Source organism: Rhipicephalus microplus, chromosome 5 (genome assembly GCF_043290135.1).
Source record: "Rhipicephalus microplus isolate Deutch F79 chromosome 5, USDA_Rmic, whole genome shotgun sequence".
NCBI classification, from domain to species: domain Eukaryota; kingdom Metazoa; phylum Arthropoda; class Arachnida; order Ixodida; family Ixodidae; genus Rhipicephalus; species Rhipicephalus microplus.
In genome coordinates, this window is record NC_134704.1 from 52,234,622 (window position 1) to 52,254,397 (window position 19,776).

A 19,776-nucleotide genomic window follows, 5' to 3' on the forward strand; every position below is an offset into this window, starting at 1 on the left:
GCCGCTGACCATGCAAGGGAAAGCCGTGCGTGGTATGTGTGTTGTTGATCGCTGTTCCTGTAAGCTACAGCCCCCGGCAACCGGATTCAGCGTTCATCACTTCTCCTCTGGCGCGCTTCGCAAATCTAATAACCTCGAGCAGGGGTAGGGACAGATGGATATATATGCAATTATGCAATAACTCTATCGCGTGCGATGAACGCCAAGTGTGGCTGAATGACACCGCAACCAACACCCCCTCACGTCATGGTCGTCTGCTTTAAAAAAAGTGGTGTCCAGCTCGAAGGAAGTGCGGAGCTTGGAATTAGGAAGCTGCAAGCGATCCGAAGACTGCATGCAGGTTAACTGGGTCTCTGATAATCACGATGACGATGATCATGCTCATTGGTTGATTGGAACCAAGGAGGATTTTTGGTTGGCACCTACCCACTCATGGAGATCGTCCAAAAGCCGGCGGGTCATACAGACTGCATTTATTAATATCAATATCGTGCAGGCGCTAGTCTCAAACGTTAATTATGATTTTGCAGAACCTCTCAATGATCAAAGATATTTTTATATATTTGGATGACATACAGAAGAATTATTAGTGGTCGATCCAACGTGTAATTCTTTTTGAGTCTCGTATAAATCTTTTGACAGCATTGAATATATTACTGTCCGAGTGTTCCATCGCATAGGCCCAAACGGTCGACGTAACTGGTAGACCACGTTGTCGCGATATAAATTTTATAATTCGTTTTTTACGCAAGAAAAAATGTCGCAAAAGGCTCAGTATAGTTTCGAGCTTTATGCAAAAGTATCGAGAAGGAGAGATCGCCAGGCCCGCGATGCGCATGTTTAAATTAAGACCTGGGATTCTGCATCGCATTCTGGTCATTGCAACTTCTGCCGATCTTGTTTCACATCATTTCCTTCTCCAAAAGAACTGAAGGTGCTGAAAAGTGGGTCCCTGCCAATGGCAAGATGTCTTTTCGCCATCTTCACTTTCTTCATATTTCTATCGCAATTACTAACATACACTTAAAGCAGTACAATCGACGTCCGCTATACATTATTCGGCTTCATTATCTGTCGCTTTTCATTCCGCTGTTAAACGTTGGAAGCTCCGTCATGTCTTCGCTTAAGACATCTGGAAGCCGAAAGTTTCTTTTTTCTTCTTCTTCTCCGTCTATTGGACGAATAATAAAAACTGCGAAGTTATTTCGCATATTTTCACGTATGCACAATATAGTTATAAAACTTCAGAGGAAATTACCACATGAACAATATTTTATTGTATGGCGCTCGATGCAGGGAGACTATTACTGCAGGTTAATGACCTGTTAATTCGCCATGCCCGCCACATTGAGGTATTACACTAGAGGAAACTCTGGCACTCTTGTCTATGGTAACTGCAAAATACGGCGCTTCAGCCAACATGGGAATGATGGGTAGTACGCGGATTTGTCTAATCTTTATACTTTCGGCTCCATTTGGCTTCGCATGGCTTGGAGTTGCTTTGTCAGGAAACAAAAATGAGCAAATGTTCAGCAATTGCACTTCACTACCTTAACCTGTTTTATGCTCACCATTTCAAACGGGCTCACGAGGTTCATAACCACCAGTTCTTTCATTCGAAACAAAGCCAGAACAGAGCAAACAACAAACCCAATAGTGCGTTCGAAGCCCGCAAGCAGGATAGCCATAGGCAAATCCGTGTACTACTCATCATTCCCATGCATGGTCGCTGAACGATCGCAGTGCCCTCTAGCTAATTAAAAAAAACTATGCATTGAGGGATATCGTGAGCAGGCAGTTGACCACCGCATCAGGCAAGATGATGATGATCACGATCAGTCTAAATATCCACGAACATAGAGTTTCTCACATCCATGATCCATTTTGATCTTCTTCTTCGTCTTTCATCACTATAAATCCCTCGAATCTAACGGTATTTCTAGGCACTATATTAACACCCTGCCTCTTCTAACGTTCCTCGCTTCGATTCTTCTACCTCTTTTTCTTTTATGCGCAGAATATATAAATGGGAGCCCACAATAATAACTATTCCGCAATGTTATCGCGGTACCAATCTTTCGCCTGCACCACTACGAATACATTTTTGTATTGTCTTACTATAAATTGTCGCGATTGTACCGTCCCTATAGATGGCGCTTGTAAAAGCGTTTCAATGCACTGACGAAGAGAAAGTTGCGCGAGCAACGTTCTCTTTTCTATTCTCTATTGCTCCATTCTCGAGGAAGACAACGATAAGGTACGGTTCTCAGTTTTACGAGCGCTCTTGAATTACCGACGAAATTCGCCCTTGCTTTGCCGATTCGCGCGACTCAGTCGTGACGAAGACGTTTTCTTAACGCGTGAGTGAATGTCCGTGTGTTTACTGTCAACAATTTTTTTGTTCTCGCGCGATCAGCTTTGCGGGGAACGAGACATGTTCCGCACACGAGGCGCCGATCGACGTGACCGTCCAGTGAGATCTGGCGGCTGGTTGTGATGGCTACACTCTTAGTGCTAGATATAACCAGGACATCGGACATTTTTCGTCTAGTTTCCTGTATATTGCCAGCAGTTATCCCAGATCCGATTAAGAGTGTACCTTGGCAAGTTCTTGCCAGTGTTTCCGCACTACCATAACTAGATTAATGGCAGCAAGCTACCCGACCTTCGAGCGAAAATACTGTCTGACAATGTACCGAGCGGATTGGGAACATCCCATTCAGGGATGTGCAGCTTTCTCAAAAGGCAGGCAGTGCGCGCTCGACATTTGCTGCATGTTGACGTCACAGCATAGGTCAGTGAACTCGCTCGTGAGTCGACTCACTCAAACTTGGATCTCGCCGTGAGTTTGAGTGAGTTCGGTTGAGTAAAAGTTAGGAGAGTTTGAGTCCGAGTGAGTCCGGTGCACGAAAATTTCGTGAGTATGAGCCTGATCAAAATTTTGGCCATTTTGAGTCTGACTCCAAACCGCAAGATAATGTTCTTCAGTGCCTCTGGGTGAGTTGCACTTTTTCTTGCTGTCCTATGCATCACACTTCTACGGAATTTAAAGAATTATGGCCGCCGCCAAGCACGGACAGCTATGACAACGTACGGCAGTCAAGGTAGACCCTTCCGACTGGTGTAAGAGGTCGACTGGCTTTTGCTAATGCATGACGTGAAGTTGCTCATCGGCCTTTATTCCTTTTAACCCTTCCTATTTTATCCCCAACGGCGGCCACAGTCGTTTTCTTTCAGTTTACATTCATTCATTCATTTTTTGCTAATTGTTCTCAAGTATGAAGATTGTTTCAAGTATAAAGAATTGTTCAAACGATACCAGATTTTACGATGTGCACGTTTTAACGAGGAAATTTTCATTCCTCGGTAGGCATTTATACAGGTTCAGGACCCAGATTTGGGTGCACGTTAAAGAACCCCAGGTGGTCTAAATTTCCGGAGCCCTCCACTACGGCGTCTCTCATAATCATATAGTGGTTCTGGGACGTTAAACCCCACATATCAGTCAATCAGGTTCAGGACTTTCATAAATTCGATTTAGCAATTTATGACTCCACCATTTCCTCTGTCGCTAACGCTTTAATACACCTTGGAGCCGTCACGACCCTTGCCTTTATTTCGAAGCTACTGCACGTCGAGCCCATGCACGGACTCTGCGCTCGATCGGTAGCGTTCCTATGTTACCACATCGCACTAGGATGGTTGTGGTTGCCTTCTTTATTTCATGCTTTATGGGACGGATAGCATCTGACCGCATCTTCACATTTTTGTCGCTCGACCAGCTCGCACAATCACCACATTCGTTCTCCGTGTCTCTGCTTATCATTACCCTGTCGTAGCTGCACGTGACCGCTTAGATAGCCTGCTGGATCGACCTCAATCGCGGGTTTTTCATTTTACGAGGTTCCCGGTTTAGCGAAATAATTCACGCGCTGTCATCACTTTGCTAAATGGAGTTTTAACGGCATGACCAGTAGTCAACGTGACTCTTAGTTCAAACAACGAATCTTCGGGCTAATTTATGCTTCGTAATTGGACTTCTCTAGACCGCAACGGTTTGGCAACAGATAGCGCTGACGTCAGCGCCCTATGTGTTTCTTCGTTCTGTAGTCCTTATTTCATAAGGCTGGACAACTTAGAATCGGCCAAAAAATTTTGTGTGCATTTCGTGATCGAGGCATTATAGACGCTCAGCTAAATTTAAAGCTCAGTTAGTGAGTGCCATTCATGTCTATTCACGTTACTTTATCATTAGAGGCTAGTAGCACACAAAAATGAATGTGTTTTCTAAGGTCACGCCGTTGCAACAGAAAGTTCGGTTTACAAGAGCACTTTCATCGCCCACCAGATAGAATATGTGAACTAGTGTTAGCTAGTGTTGACTGCACAATGGGTCTATTGTAAGCACTGACTAGACATTTTAAACTATGACTGATGTTAGCTCAGTGTGTCTAATTTATTCCAACTACTGGCCAAGTTGCTGCTGATGTTGGATATAATTGATAATGTGGTAAATACCTACGGGGGCTTATGTTTGCATACATGCTGGCTATGTTATAACTAGCTGAACGGAGACATCCGGACTGCTTGGTGTTGAATGCAGTCAAGTAATTATACTCGCAAACAAGGAAACGGACGAGAGAAAAACACCAACAAGGCCAGGCCAGTGTTCGGGCCTGTGCAGGCTGCCCACTGTCACACTGTTGTCATTCATTTTCGGTTCGACAATCTGGTTCTAACCGGGGCCTCTCTTCATTGTCTCTGCAGTCGGTGATCCAGATGTCGGGATTCAGGAGCCTGGGCGACGACGAAGAGGTGGAGTTCGAGTGCAAGGGCTCGGAGAAGGGCGTCGAGGCCACGGCCGTGTCGGGACCCGAAGGGGGCGACTGCAAGGGTTCGCACCGGAGGCCCATGTCCAAGAAGCGCTTCCGAAAGATCAGGTGCACACACGCGTTCCATTTCCTACATACGTACACGGTTTGTTCGTATTTATTAATGATACTGGGTCTGGTAAAACGTATGCATGTAATCGATCTTCGCACATTAATGAAATTCTTCGAAATAGTTTCCTTGGACGTTGAGACACACCACTTGAAATATGATTCTGACACCGCAAAGGCTCCCTGAAAATCGGCTGCAGTGACTTCTTTCGGAGATTTTGTGGCCGCCCGTAAATGGCGTGAAAACCGAGGAAACATTTCAGGTTTAATCAACCTTGGGAGCACACCAGGGTTGTGTGGCCATGATGCAGCCGTGAGGTGAGCTCGGCACGCGTATTCCTGTTTCCACTGCGTACTATTCAGTCCGCAGGTAAAAACAAGCTATAGGGAATTCGCCGATTCCTCGTTTTCAGGCCGTCCAATCAGTGGTCCCAGTCTCTGAAAGAGGTCTCGACAGCGGAATTTGCCTGCAGGAAACATTTGCAACGTGAGAATAACATTAAAAGCGGTGTACGATTGACGTTCAGGAAAACAATTTCGAGTAGTTTTACTAGCACTACCGATCGGATAAATTTTACTGTTTTTACCTCGGCCAGTTTCATTATCATACGACGCATCATTCGAGAGCGTGCAACGCTGTTGTTCCTCGATGGCGTATTCGAATCCTTATTGCGAACTGTCTCGCTGCATGTCCACGAAGCTGGAGGTCAGCGTTGGGCAGTGAGATTTACCGCTAGCTTTGTCGGCCGTGCGAATTCGGCTTTTCACATGGCTTCGATGTGCGTGCCTGCTGAGGGAAACAGTCTCCTAAATTTACAAAAACAAAGAATGAGAGAGGCAGAGACAGAGAGAAAGAAAGATCAGACAGCAGCGCAACGTGCGTCAGTTCCGAACCATGGTTCGCTTCTTTTGTTACCCCTCTTCCATTCGTCTGCGATCATCTTCAGGTTAGTGCGCGCCGGAACACGCTTACCACACTACTATTTATACAAATCAAAAAATGTTTTCCCTCTAACAATGTCCCAAACGCAGACTCTTTTATGACAATGACTAAACTAAAACGACCGGAAGCCACTCGGGGAGGTTAGTCAAGCACGCCTGCAGCTTAATACTTCTCGTGGAGTATGCTTTCGAGGTTAAAAGACACGCAGAAATGGCTGGCTGGTATAGAATGCAACCGAACAGCGCCCGAGGCGGGAAGAGAACAGACATGAACAAGTCTGTGTCGGTCAGCTTTACTTAATTCAGTCGCAAGCGCTATTCGATTCAGTTCCTGTAGAAACAACGTATACTCTCTCTCTCTCTCTCCACGCGTCTTCCAGAGGGTTACGCGGTCGAGTCGGCACGCGTCACAGCGTCTGTGTCGCCGCGATAAAACGTAAACAGTACACGTACGCGCAACAAGCGTCCGCACCAAGTGGCCGCACCCCCGATTCGTCCCACTTTAATCGCTTCCACGTCGATAGGCCGTCGCGAGCAAGGTTGGGGAGGCGGGTGTGAAGGGTCTCTAAATAACGACTCGCAAGGGTGCCGCTAAGACTGACATCGTGCCCCGCGCAGCTCCGGCAAGAAAATCCCCAGCGTATAGTGTATGTGTACCGTATACACACCGATGTCCCCATCCGCGCTATCTTTCGCGTAAGGGCGAACAGAGGCCTCGCGACTGCGTCTCCACATTCGATCTGCGAGATGGAGATGCATGGACCGCGGCGAAAATCGCGCGCTGTGCGTGCGTGTATGTTTTTCGCGCTCGTTTCTGGGCGATCCACTTCGCGCACGCGCCATGCTGTTATGCCCTCCTTCTTTCCCCGAGCTGCTCTATTGTCCCTACGTGCCTCCGATGCGTGGCTTTCGGGCGTCCGTGAACTTCGCCAAACCCTGTTCGTGGTAAAACTGCGTGCTCAATACGGTGGCGCTTCGTTCCGTCTTCTCTTTGTTTCGTCTCTTCACTTTTGGCTCGCTGCATGCTATCGCGGAGTGACGAAGGCTCCATAAATCTCGCTCCCTCTAACGGCTCCGCGAGGAATTGTCGGGTCGCGGACACAAGAGGAGGATGGACATCAGCGCGCGTCCTGTTGCTAGGCCTGCGTGTATATCCTGCGCTTTTCAGAAGCTTTTTCTCGAGTCTGCACTGCTGCAGGCGTTTAGTGCGAGCGTTGCCTCATCACGCGTCTGCTGTCTGTTTCAGCGTCCGCAAGAAGTGTCACTTAAAAACGTGTGTTCGTTTCGCTTAGATGGTTTGAAATATTGTTCTTTATGTTGTTTGGCGAAAGAAACGGTGTACTTACAGTGCTCACGAATTAAACCACGACATCAGAAGCTTTAGTATGACCACTTGTATAAGCTAATGCTCGAAATAACCCCGTCACGTCTCCAGCACTCTGAACGCTAAAGGTAACGTTCATTCCGATGTTAAGCATTCGAGTCGAAATCACGCCAATATTTTTTTTTAACTTAAAAGGTTGAAATGAAAGAATGCATTCCTTATCGTCTAGTTGTCGAGTTTCAATTTCCGAGTATACTATTTCTGAACAAAAGATCAATATTTTTCTCAGCAGCGTACTAGTCAAGTTTTTTTGTGCTGTTGTGTACTACCGTTGATACATTATTACTTGTGTTCGTGTACTTATGAAAAGTGCATGTTTCTCTCCAGCTCCTCACCTTTCAGTCTTTTTCACTCAGTCCGGGTAGAAAGCCTTCTCAGCGCTGTTACTTTTCGCACCTTTCCCGTTTAGCGCAGTGGTTGCAGAGCCGCGGGTCATGGGATCGAATCCCGTCTGCGGCGGCTGCATTTCCGATGGAGGCGAAAATGTCGTAGGCCCGTGTGGTCAGATTTGGGTGCACGATAAAGAACCCCGGGTGGTCAAAATTTTTGGAGCCCCTCACTACGGCGTCTCTCATAATCATATGGTGGTTTTGGGACGTTAAACCCCACAAATCAATCAGATCAATCAAACCGTTTAGCACAGTAGTGATGCGAACAAGTAATCTTATGCTACCGATACGCGCAAATCATGAGATGTAGGTGGTACTCGTTTACTGTGACAACATAAGTAGGCAGCTTTTGAAATGTACGCATTCTTTTCCCCGTTGGTCATCGCTACTAAATTTTCTAGGAATGACACTTCCCAAACGTCCTGTTCGGTCAGAAAGATGATTACATCCATTTCCCCGAGAACAACTGATTACTTACCCGATTTGTGTTATCTGGGTCGTGACTTTACTTCTCTCTCTGTTTCGTCAGTGAAACCGTGCCCATGCATATGTACTTGCACATGAACTATATTGGCGCTCCTCAGTTGCTCCCACGGGCAATCGTTTACACGTGCATTTCGCATTGCCTTGCCTGACGCAGATGCTACAACTGCGGTGAGTTCGCCAACCACATCGCAGCCAAATGCACCATGGGACCGCAGCCAAAGCGCTGCCACCAGTGCAAGTCGACCGAGCACCTGATTGCCGACTGTCCACAGCGCGAGGACAAGAAAGCCACCAAAGCAGGAGGCGCTGCTGCGCCTGCGACGACGACCGCGACAACGTCGCCGCCAACGCAGCACGCGAGCACGAACGGCGATAGCAGTCTTCCAGAGGAGCCCCTCGACAACGCCGCGACGGTGGACGAGGCCGCGGACAACAACAACGCCAAGCACGCCACGCCGCAGCCTTGAGAGAGTCTCAGAAAAGATGGCCTCTCGCACATGTCTCTGTTTCTTGCCACTTTTTTTCTTTGTTTGCGGGCCCGTAAACGCAGACGCAAACACCGAGGCGGCGGGCGTTGCTTGCCGAAAGTTCCGGCGCCATGTTACACGCTGACCGCGAAAGCTGGCGGAACGCGAGAGACGCAACGTGTATAGAAAGATGTCACTGGTGAGGTTTAGAAACAGCGAAACCAAAGTGCTTGGTGGGTGAAAGATCCGCTTTGCATAAAATACGACAGCCTAAACATTGACGCGAGTTTAGCGTCCACTAGCGCACCACGCCGACATAGTACTTATATTCGCTCTTTTTGAAATCTCTCTATTTTCCTGTTATATGTTAGGAATTCGTGAGCTTTGGGCTACCATCAGCTAAGCTTTACGTCTACCCTGTGAAAAAAAAAAAAAAAGACGGGGAGTTTGGTTCTACTTAATGGAACGGGCGATGGTAGCTTTAAGAAAACGCCTTGTTTGTCAGGCGAACCGTGGCATGTGCTTGTTAAAAGCAGGCTTTAAATCTTGCCGCGCTTTGTATACAAGCAAGTTCAGATAGCCGACATTGCTTTTCTGTTGGTGTATCAAAATTCTTTGAAATAATAAATGTCTAATTTAAGGAGTTAGAGTACAGGGACATAATGTACTCAAATCTCGAAGGTAAGTTCGTCAGAGTTTGGTTACTCCGCATAAAAAAAGTTGGTGAAGATTCTAACGTTGAAGTATCCTTCGGAGAAATTCTATTTCCTCTGGAAGCTCAATGACTGGTCTTATTTCACTTTGCTCACGATGATTTGAGCCTTCAACAAGTGTCATTTCATTCAAATTGGCTATAGGCTTATTTTGGGGGGTATTGCGACAACATTATTATGCGGGAGTAATTCTCTTAGTTTCATACCTACACTCGGCGACAAGTTTCTGTGGCGGCACAGCCAAGGCTACGAAGCCGAAGGACGCCCTTTCTTACTACGCTTCTGCATGTAGTCCTCGAATGCTTAATTTAGTATGCTGCGTAGCATAAGAGAAAATATAAAAAGAAAAGATGTAATTATTATGTTCTGTTCGAACTATTATTACGAAGCATCACCCGTGTAAGTTTTTCGTGCTTTGCTGTTTCTAGTTTTCGTGCTTTCTGGTGCCATTTCACTTTTTCCCTGCCCCGGTAAACAACGATGGCGTCGCTCAGTTGCAGCAAGTTCACATCGAAGCTTGTGAGCGAGCATGAGTGCGTGTTGATTAGGTGATCGCTATTCATCGAGCAGGAAAAAACGAAGACAGCGGTGCGTCTTCGAAAAATAACGTGAGCGTCTCTAGCCAGCTCTTGCGTCTCTAAAAGAAGGAAAACAAAACCGTTATTTAGGAAACGATTTCTTGGCTTTGCGTTGTTCCAATTGCCCAGTACTCTGCTCGGCCGTACTTTTTCTTTTTTTTTTCTGAATTAAACAGCAATGCTCAAAGAAGCTTCGCGTTTTTTTTTTCTCTTTAAAATGAAAATCTAATTCATTTCCTCCCAAATAAATGTAAGATTTATTGCATGGTGGTCGTGCTAAAAAGTACATGTTCGATGCACTTGCGAAACCGAAACCGAAATTTCATGAAGACGGACTACTTGGCGTAATAACGAATGTGCAGAAGCTCCGCCCTCGTGGTTCTGGCTGTGCTGCCACAGAAAGTTGTCACCGAATATAGCTTCATCTTCAAAGTAGTAGCATACCGGAGTATGTCTACACCGTTCGTGCCAATAGAGTACTCCGTTGAGCGCTCCGAAAGTTGCCGAAGACGGAGTAAAACGTGGGAAAGGATTATAACATTCGCAAGAATAAGCGATAGCACTCCTGCCACACTCCACGGTAACTGGGGAAGTTAACGAAATCATTTCCTTTGATTGACAGCGAATAACTTGGGAGAACGAAATGCGATTGGAACGAAGTGTCAGAGTGAACAGTTATAGCCCGTTTTGTTATCCCAAGACTAGCGAATGTCCAGAATATTTCGAAGTGAGTGAATGACTATCAGCATTACAGAAGAAAGAAGACCAAAGACCGCCTTCATGTGTGCACAATCAAAATAACGACTTTGCAATGTACCCGACAGATACTCAATTGCTGTGCACCGCTTTGAACCAAGCAGTGAGATCTAATGCACCAGAACCACTACAAAGTGGCTGGACGTATATACAAAGCTGCAGCAACCGTGTCAGCACTTCCGATAAGTGATGTTACGTTTTTTTTCAAACTCTAACATACATTTATCGTTGATAAGCATAATGCTGGAATCCACGAGAAAGCATCGGGCCGAATACGGGTCATTACGTAAAATTAATATATTCTTTGTTCGTATGAGATTATTTGATGTGTAGCATCTGTTCTTATAACTGATAAGCAAGGTTCTGATGACTGGTTTCATTGGAGTCCGTGCACTCACATTTACAGCTTGAAGATTTGCCTGTTAGCTTATAATGTGTACTTGCGAAATGTAAAGAGAAACTTACGCAAACAAGGAAAATTTTGAGAGAAGCTCACTACCTTAGACTTTTCGTGCCCTGGACAGCTTTGGCAGGTGTTTAACACCAGTGATTAACCAAGCAAATATCAAGCATCCAAGCTTCTAGCACACGATTATCTTAATGCAACTCTGGTCTTCGAAATATTCAGGTGGTGCGTGATTGTTAGTGCCGAACAGCACATTTTCGCTCCTACATATCACTTGCATGGCATTCTGTCTGAATCGCGCCATATATGCATTGTGCCCTGACGTACACAGCGCGGAGAAAGATATGATTTTCACGAAAGTTTTGGATCTACGGAGAACGCAATCGGTGCCACACCTCAACTGCGTACGTCGTCTGCCTACTGCACACGCCTATCACACAGTTTGATAAATGGTGTTGTTTGTCAAAAAAGAAAGTTCAGGGAACAAGGGAGAGGTCTTTCAGTTGCATTTTTCTTGGTGTCTGCATTTGGAACAGTTTTAGCAGTCACTTAATTTAACGGAAAAATGGCGAAATCGTCGTCAATGCTGTCGCTGCCTCACTTTACGTTTTGTTGTACTTGCTGTGCCAAAAAAGGAAAAAAAAAAATGTTGACTGCCATTGCGACGAAACGTGTATTTTTGGTCGTCTCAAGGTACGAACTTAAATTTTACACCAAACGTTTTTCTCTGTGCCCTATATCTAGCAGAGAATCTCTGATATCATCTTTGCAAAGATTCATGCTTGTTATACAAATATATAACGAAACGAGAATACAGAAAATAAAACTTAACAGAGGCGCTTCCATCGAGGTATGCTTCCACTCGCTGCCATTCTTCCGGGTTTGTACCGTCGCGTCTGTGTGTGTATGATTGGCCCGCCGAATGCGCCGGCAATTTGTACAAAACTGTAAGACTAAGAGAACTTCGTTGCGTGGTGACCACAGTTGTGTAGAACTTGTTTTCCGAGGCCGTGTTTTGTTTTGTATTTTTGTTTTATTTCTTCCCTTGTTCAGTGATTTGACGATGTTGTTGCTTCTTTTCTTTTTCAATCTCGTATAGCGTGTGATGGTGCGGTTGAAAGAAAAAAAAAAGAAAACGTGTATGTGCGTGTGTGAGCGTAATATGCGGGATTATGCGCTCTCTGGGCTTGCAGTGTAATGGTCCCAAAGAAGTCTGTAATTGTGGTCTATAGATTACCCTCCCTGTTAGTTAAGGCTTCAACGGATCAGCCGTGGTTTCACCTTGTCAAGCGATGTCTTGAAGGGACATTATAGAGAAAAATACGAGTTTATTATTAAAAAGGAAACGAAGGTTATAGTTCCGTCATTTTAAATTTCGTGCCGAAAAATTCCAGCACCTGTGAGTCGCTACGATGTCATGACGTCACACCACGCCAAAAATTTGAAACGTCAATTTGACGTCATGAGTTTTGAAGTATTTGTTGAGTACTTAGGTCGCCATCGCTTACTAAATTTTTGCGAAGTTGGATAAGTCAAGTCTTTTAAACATTTCTATGATTACAGTTCGTCTGTCACTATCTAAAAATAAAATAACGCAGACGTGACGTCAAGTGTAACGTCAATAGGTTGTGGCGTCCCGCGTGTGTGTCATTGTTCGTGCGAATGGTTTCGCATATCAACTTGTCTCGTCGCACACTAACAGTCGTTGTTCCGTATTGTTGGGGCTTTAGACTAACAAAGCTGAAATAATTTTATCTTTAATGTCCCTTTTAGATCACAAGAAAGCTCGCTTCTCATTTGATGCGCTTTGACTCCTTTTTTTTATGTGGTCTCTCCGAAATGGCATCCGAGTTTCCAGCGTTTTGTCACCTCATGTATCTCATCTATCTTTGCTTATATGATCAGTTTTGTTGAAGACAAACTATGCGTTGAAAGTTTTATATTTCTTGTTAGTTGAAACCCTTGGACCTCCGGTATAAAGCGATAACAGGAAGTTAGCTTGAGTCAACTACAAATGAAAGAGAAGGAATTGTGGGAGATGGCACACTTACTTGATTTACAAAGAAGAACCGGATTCCCTATTACTGTCCCTGGATGTTTTGTACAGTGTTTTGCTTTGCAATGCAGTCGTCTTGCGAATGAAATGCTCAATTATCCATGTCGTTTATAGATCGAATTACTACAGCGATCTCTTCGTGTTGAGATGGTTAAGAACTGGCACTTGGCTGATCGATCCGGAGGCCAAGGATCAACCATTATAGTCTAGAGAAAGAAAAGAAAGAAAACTTTTATAGTTTGTATGCCCTTTCGTGCTTTTTGTTTCTTCTCTTTGTTAGAAATATACTGTATGTGTGAAACTGCCACGTGACTTTGCCATACCGCAACGTTAGTGCATTCTCACGTACCCAGACCAAACCTGTGAGTGTATAATAGAACACCGTTTTTTCTGTAGGCGAAAGACAGGTTGTAAAATTGTTTATATGAAACTGTCTCTACTCTATCGATGTTTTATAGCCTCGGTTTATAGCACGCAGTGCTGTCTAGAATGACGCGAAAGGCGTACTTGGACGAGACCCTCTCTGGGGGCAGCCGAAATATGGAGGAACATTTTGTACGCGCCATGGGTTGTTCGACGAACGTCGCGAAAACTCTACGTATTCCACCGGCATGAGTTGGAGATGTGAGCGGGTTGTAGAGGTACGACCATACGACTAAGGCGTAAAGAGTGGTGACGTATCTATAGCAGCAAGCGGTAGCTAGACGCAGACACATTAGTCTGAATTCAATCTAACTGAGGGTCGGAGAAAACGTTTAGTAATCGCATTGAATCTTCACCACCACAGCCCTTGTCGTACGAGCCAGGTTTCACTTGCGAATGCGTAGTACGCATGTGTAGGGGCAGTACCCGTCAGTTCACTTTGTAATGCTTTGACAGGGGGAGTGGCCTGAAGGTAACCAAGCAGTGAGAAGCACGATTTGGCGTAATACATTGCGATCCAGCACTCAGCCGAATGAAATTCAAGTGCATGCTGTTGCTTCACTTTTTTTTTCTGTCAAATGTTCCCCGAGTGCTTGTTTGCTCAAGAAGTTTTCTGTGGGCGCCACACAATATGCAACACCACTTTATTTTTCTAAAACTTCTATGCTGCGAAAATAAATGCAGCCGTAGTAAACTATAGTTGAATGCAACGGCTCGAGATGCCTCTTTAAAAATGAACGCTAATATGGTAAGAACTTCGTTGCTACGCACGCGACACGATCAAATGTCTGGAATGTGAAAATCAAAAGAAAAATGGTGAACAAACAATGTGACTAACTTGCTTGCGTCTCAATTCATGTCGGTTGAAACATAGTGAATCGTTGCTCCTCTACTGGCCTGCTTTGTGAAAAACAGGGGCATACATACTGCTGAAATTTTAAACTGAAAAGGGTGCTTGAAGTCACATACTCTTTAAAAACAACATACACTTCCTAGGAATGAGAACCCAATTCAAGTAACACTCGTTTCAATAACTAAAAGTGCATTTAAAAGGCGGTATAGTCAAGACAATCCGAAGCTCATGCATCGTACATTAGGAACCACTGACTAAGTTTATGTTCATACGGGCAGGCTTAGCTATAGATAGAGCAACACTGCGATTCAATTCACACCAGCACTCACCGTGCGAAATACACTTGTACATTCGTGAGGCCGCACGCAATCACTTAAAAGTTTCCAAGTTTCATACTCGTCACAAATTAACTTCAAAAGCAGGCATAAAACAGAAGCAGTGGGTGTCCGTAATACTCGGCCTGTACGAGTCATTAGGGCTCGAACCCACACCCATTGACGTGCTAATTCATGTGTTCAGAGACTGAGGGTTTCTGGGCAATTAAGTGTGAATACATTACAAAATGATTGGTTCACATAACCAACAACGCAATGGCAACGACATTGTATCACGCTCCGTTGTACGCCTATCACAAAGGAAGGCTTGAGCGTGTATCACGCTCAGCTTTAGCTAATCCCGAAAGGTTCAGACATCATAAAAAAAAAGTAAAGAAATATGATGATGCCCATATTTTCTAAAGACGGGCAAAATGAATCTCTACCAGCATTACGGCACGTTTTGTATGAATTCCCCCGAGAAATAATAATAAAAAACACACAGAGAAAGATTATATGGGTTTGTTATCTAGAATGGTGGGGTCGCGTACATATAACTTCTTGGTGTTGTTTTCGCGTTCGGTTGTGCTAGGTTTTATACAGCGAATAGTACCTTTCGAAGAGTAGCTATATTGTGTTGTTGTTTCGCAATAAATTGTATTTTTTTTTTCATGTCAGTGCTAAGGTGCCGTATGTAACATCTTTCACTGATTGCCTGGTATGCCGCGAGGACCCATTGGCGCGTTTTGTGCCGCGTCATCCTCTGAACCTGCTTTGTTTGGAGTGCATCGAACAAAGTTCTTGGTTGTATTTGGCATGGGTGTACGCTTCAGTGAGAATGCAGAGTGATTTCGCTCGCTTTTAAACAATGATCTGTCACTAAAATTTCGAAGACACGACCGATAGAGTGTTTTCGCTTTGGATGCGTGAGAATAAAGGCTATATAAGAAAACAGCTTGCTGTCACTTCTCAATTATGGCGCCTGCATGCTTTTCTTTTATCAAAATTAAGCATGAAAAATGGCACAGAAAAATGTAATAGCTATTCTATGAATGTCTCTAGAGAAGCTCCGGGTATATTTAGGAATACACCTTTTGGTTGAGGCTCCCTTGAAATGGTAAAGGGGTGCTGACTAACTCGAAGAATATCAGTGTAGAGTCTTTTTTTTTTTCTGTTAAAAGAAAGGCCAAGCTTTGAAGAGGTTAGATAATGTACAGGTAAGCGCGAATGTGCTCTGAAAAATTAACTACATCGTGTTTTTAAAGGCTATTTCCTGTTTTAGCCGTAGCATGCGCGAAGCACGTGCTCACACAGCTTATCGTGACGTTTATTACTGCTATACGGCCACTTCACTCCGTGGCTCCATTGGCGACAAACGCATGCTGTCATTTTGTAACGTCTTGGTACCTGACATCATCACAACTATCCGTGAGACCACCAAAATTGATACCCTGGCCTGACATCATCGTATGTGCTTATGTTATTGGTGCACTGCGTGAAAATTTTAATTTAATCTTAAAACTAAATATTCTTTTAGCATTTCCTGAGCTCCACACTAGCTCGAAACCGTCCTCAGTAAAACAGAATATTTGTGTGGCGGAGTCAAGTCAGCTTCTAAAATTTTTGTCACTACCCATTTAATCAAGAATCCTGTTTTCCACAGCGAGATGGTCAGAACATGAGGAATCGTCGCGGTGAATTGGTGGATGCTCTTGTAGATGTGTTTCCGACTGTTCGGATTAACGTATCTACAAGCGAGCAAATGACCCTACAGTAGACATAAAAGACTATAGTTGTCTGGTTCTCCAACCAAGACATCCTCGACCTGGAGGCAGCGAACTTCTCGGGGATTTCGACTTCAAGTTCATCTCGTCAATCAAGGACCCCGATGCGATTCAGGTAAGACGTCGTCGAACTTCCATAAATCAGACATCAATAGTCAAGGGGTTTCGATTCTGTAAGCGCGCAGTTGCGCTATTCTGGTAACGCTTTGTAACTGGTCTAGTAAATCGATCACAAATTGCTGCACCTCTTTACAGAAGTTGCGGAAAGAAAACCTATCAATGTTGATTGATTGATTGATATGTGGGGTTTAACGTCCCAAAACCACCATTTGATTATGAGAGACGCCATAGTAGAGGGCTCCGGAAATTTCGACCACCTGGGGTTCTTTAACGTGCACCCAAATCTGAGCACACGGGCCTACAACATTTCCGCCTCCATCGGAAATTCAGCCGCCGCAGCCGGGATTTGAACCCGCGACCTGCGGGTCAGCAGCCGAGTACCTTAGCCACTAGACCACCGCGGCGGGGTTAACCTATCAATGTTCAAGCTGTCTTAACTTGCAGTAAGATGGAAAAAGGACATGTGTTCCATTTTGATGTGACCATGCTGGCCTCCGGCCACAGTTCCAAATAGGTTTACTCTCCCCAAGACATGCCCCGCGGTGGTGGTCTACTATAGCTAAGGTACTCGGCTGCTGACCCGCAGGTCGGGGGATCGCATCCCGGCTACGGCGGCTGCATTTCCGATGGAGGCGGAAAATGTTGTAAGCCCGTGTGCTCAGATATGGGGGCACGTTAAAGAACCCATTCGGCAAGCACATTCGGCAAGCACTCTCAAATTATGAACATTCGGCAAGCACTCTCAAATTATGACAGGTAGATTGCCACTATCCCTCAAGAGGAAGGTATATAACAGCTGTATCTTGCCGGTACTTAGCTACGGAGCGGAAACCTGGAGACTTACAAAGAGGGTTCAGCTTAAATTGAGGACGACGCAGCGAGCAATGGAAAGAAAAATGGTAGGTGTAACTTTAATACGAGACAAGAAGAGAGCAGAGTGGATTAGGGGACAAACGGGGGTTAAGGATATCATAGTTGAAATAAAGAAGAGGAAATGGACATGGGCCGGGCATGTAGCGCGTAGACAGGATAACCGCTGGTCATTAAGTTAACTAACTGGATTCCCAGAGAAGAGAAGCGGGTTAGGGGGAGACAGAAGGTTAGGTGAGCAGATGAGATTAAGAAGTTTTCGTGTATAAATTGGCAGCAGCAAGCACAGGACCGGGTTAACTGGCGGAACATGGGAGAGGCCTTTGTCCTGCAGTGGACGTAGTCAGGCTGATGATGATGATGATGATAATAAAGAACCCCAGGTGGTCGAAATTACCGGAGCCCTCCACTACGGCGTCTCTCATAATCATATGGTGGTTTTTGGACGTTAAACCCCACATATCAATCAATCTCCCCAAGACAAAATCCTGCCAACACTCACGCTTCTTATCAAATAACGATTCCATCTGTATAGGTGACAAAACCTCTATGCTTTCTTTTTTTTATTCGCTTCGCTTTCACAAAGTAGAACGCGATAGACTTCCCATGAACCACTCGCATACTTCACTTTTCGGTGGATTCCTAAATTGGGCCCCTAAGAAAGCCCAAGGGCAGACGGCCTCCGTCTCTTACATCCACGCGCGCGGTGCGATGATGCTGCTGAAAGCAGAGTGCTTCACTGATGGCAGTTGTGAGTGAAACTGCATTCTGAAATCCTAACATACCAATGACAGATTCAACCGGATGTGATTGTCGAGGTAAGGCCCATGAAACTTCGCAAGGTAGCGACACTCTCCTCCTACGCTTGCGTTTCTCCTAGGTCTTCTCTCCTTCGAACTTGCAGTTCGAACGTGGCACCACCTGTCTTGCTCCTGCGTAGCTGGCGCCTTCTCGCGACCCACTCATCTTTTATTTTTTTATGTATTGCCGGTACATCATATAGTGCCTAGAATATATCCTAAGCACTATAGCCTCATGGTTAAGATGTATGCAAACTAAGAACATGTTGCCTCACGGCGTTACGTGTTAATCGCTTGCCTTCGGAGAGGAGGTGCCACGTTCGACTCCCAACACCGCCAAGAAAGCTTTTTTTTTTTTTGGGGGGGGGGGGGGGGGTGAACATAATTTTTTGGATACTTCAACGTGGAAATTTTCGTCTCTCTGTGTGTGTGTTTCTATCGGGTCACCTGATTAAGTTGAATGTCGAAGCGACCAGCCATCTTGATCTTGTTCTTGCGGTCATACGTGCTGACATTGTCAATCAAAAAACAAATATTACGCATACTTCGGCGCAACATCAGTACGAAGTCATAAGGAAGTTACTTTATTTCTAAAACGCAGACATACGTAATTATAAAGACCGCAGTGCTCATTACGCGACGCTGGCAATGCGACGCTATGACCCGAAAAAACGGGTGTTTTCTAAACTTCACTAAATCTACATAGTGCAGTGCTGCCACCTACCACTGACTTTGCATTCTTGAAAATTTTGTTTCTTCATATCACTCCTTGATGGCACCCATATCCTGCGCAGCACCTACTCACTTATTTTTTCGCGATGAACGTCAAATAAACGTTTTATTCTCTCTCTCCAGACAAGCGACTATCGTCTGTGATAGAACGACTTTTGCCAGCGAATCCCACAGATACGCTGTGAATTTTTTTTATTTGAAATTTGAAAACTATTAGCCCCATGGGACCTAAAGACGGACGAACAAACACGGCTTTGTTAGGGATCCGGTATGGAAGCGCTTACGCAATTAAAATTGATCTCTTCGTAAACTATTTGCTCCGCCAATAAAACACATTCACGTGGTTAACATGTATTCAGCTTCTGCAGGCGCTGGTACTTGTCCGAGAGGACAGGACTCTACTACTGATGGACGTAAGGCAACGCTACACCTCGATAAATTCTAGTTTCAAACATCTATTTCTGTTTTAGTCCTGCATGACAGATGCGCTGGTGTCCCTTTGTTTCGCCTGAAACACTACAAAACGTTTAACGTTTTATCAAATGTGATAAGGCTCAACATTTGTCTAACGTCAAACATTGCAGCGAGGATAACTCTGTGCCCTTATCTGAGCTAAACATTCTCCTCGTGCGTTGGTTTTACCGCAATACACGTCGAAAATCACTCGAAAAAGTTGAAAGCTTTATCGCGCATGATAAGGCTCAACTTTTATATGATGTCACACAGTGCAGCAACGGTCACTCTGTGCCCTCTTCTGACCTAA

General features: G+C 44.9%; 1 protein-coding gene across 4 annotated transcripts in view; it reads left to right on the forward strand.

Moving 5' to 3' along the window:
- lin-28 (protein lin-28 homolog) overlaps nucleotides 1-15,661 on the forward strand; it is a 196,658-nt gene extending 180,997 nt beyond the window's left edge. For all 4 annotated transcript variants that reach the window (XM_075895450.1, XM_075895449.1, XM_037425507.2 and 1 more), the window contains 2 exons: nucleotides 4,768-4,940; nucleotides 8,296-15,661. In XM_075895450.1, coding sequence (XP_075751565.1) covers nucleotides 4,768-4,940; nucleotides 8,296-8,608 — 486 coding nt within the window. In that variant the 3' untranslated portion in view covers nucleotides 8,609-15,661. The remainder of the gene's footprint in view (nucleotides 1-4,767; nucleotides 4,941-8,295) is intronic.
- Nucleotides 15,662-19,776: the final 4,115 nt, after the last annotated feature.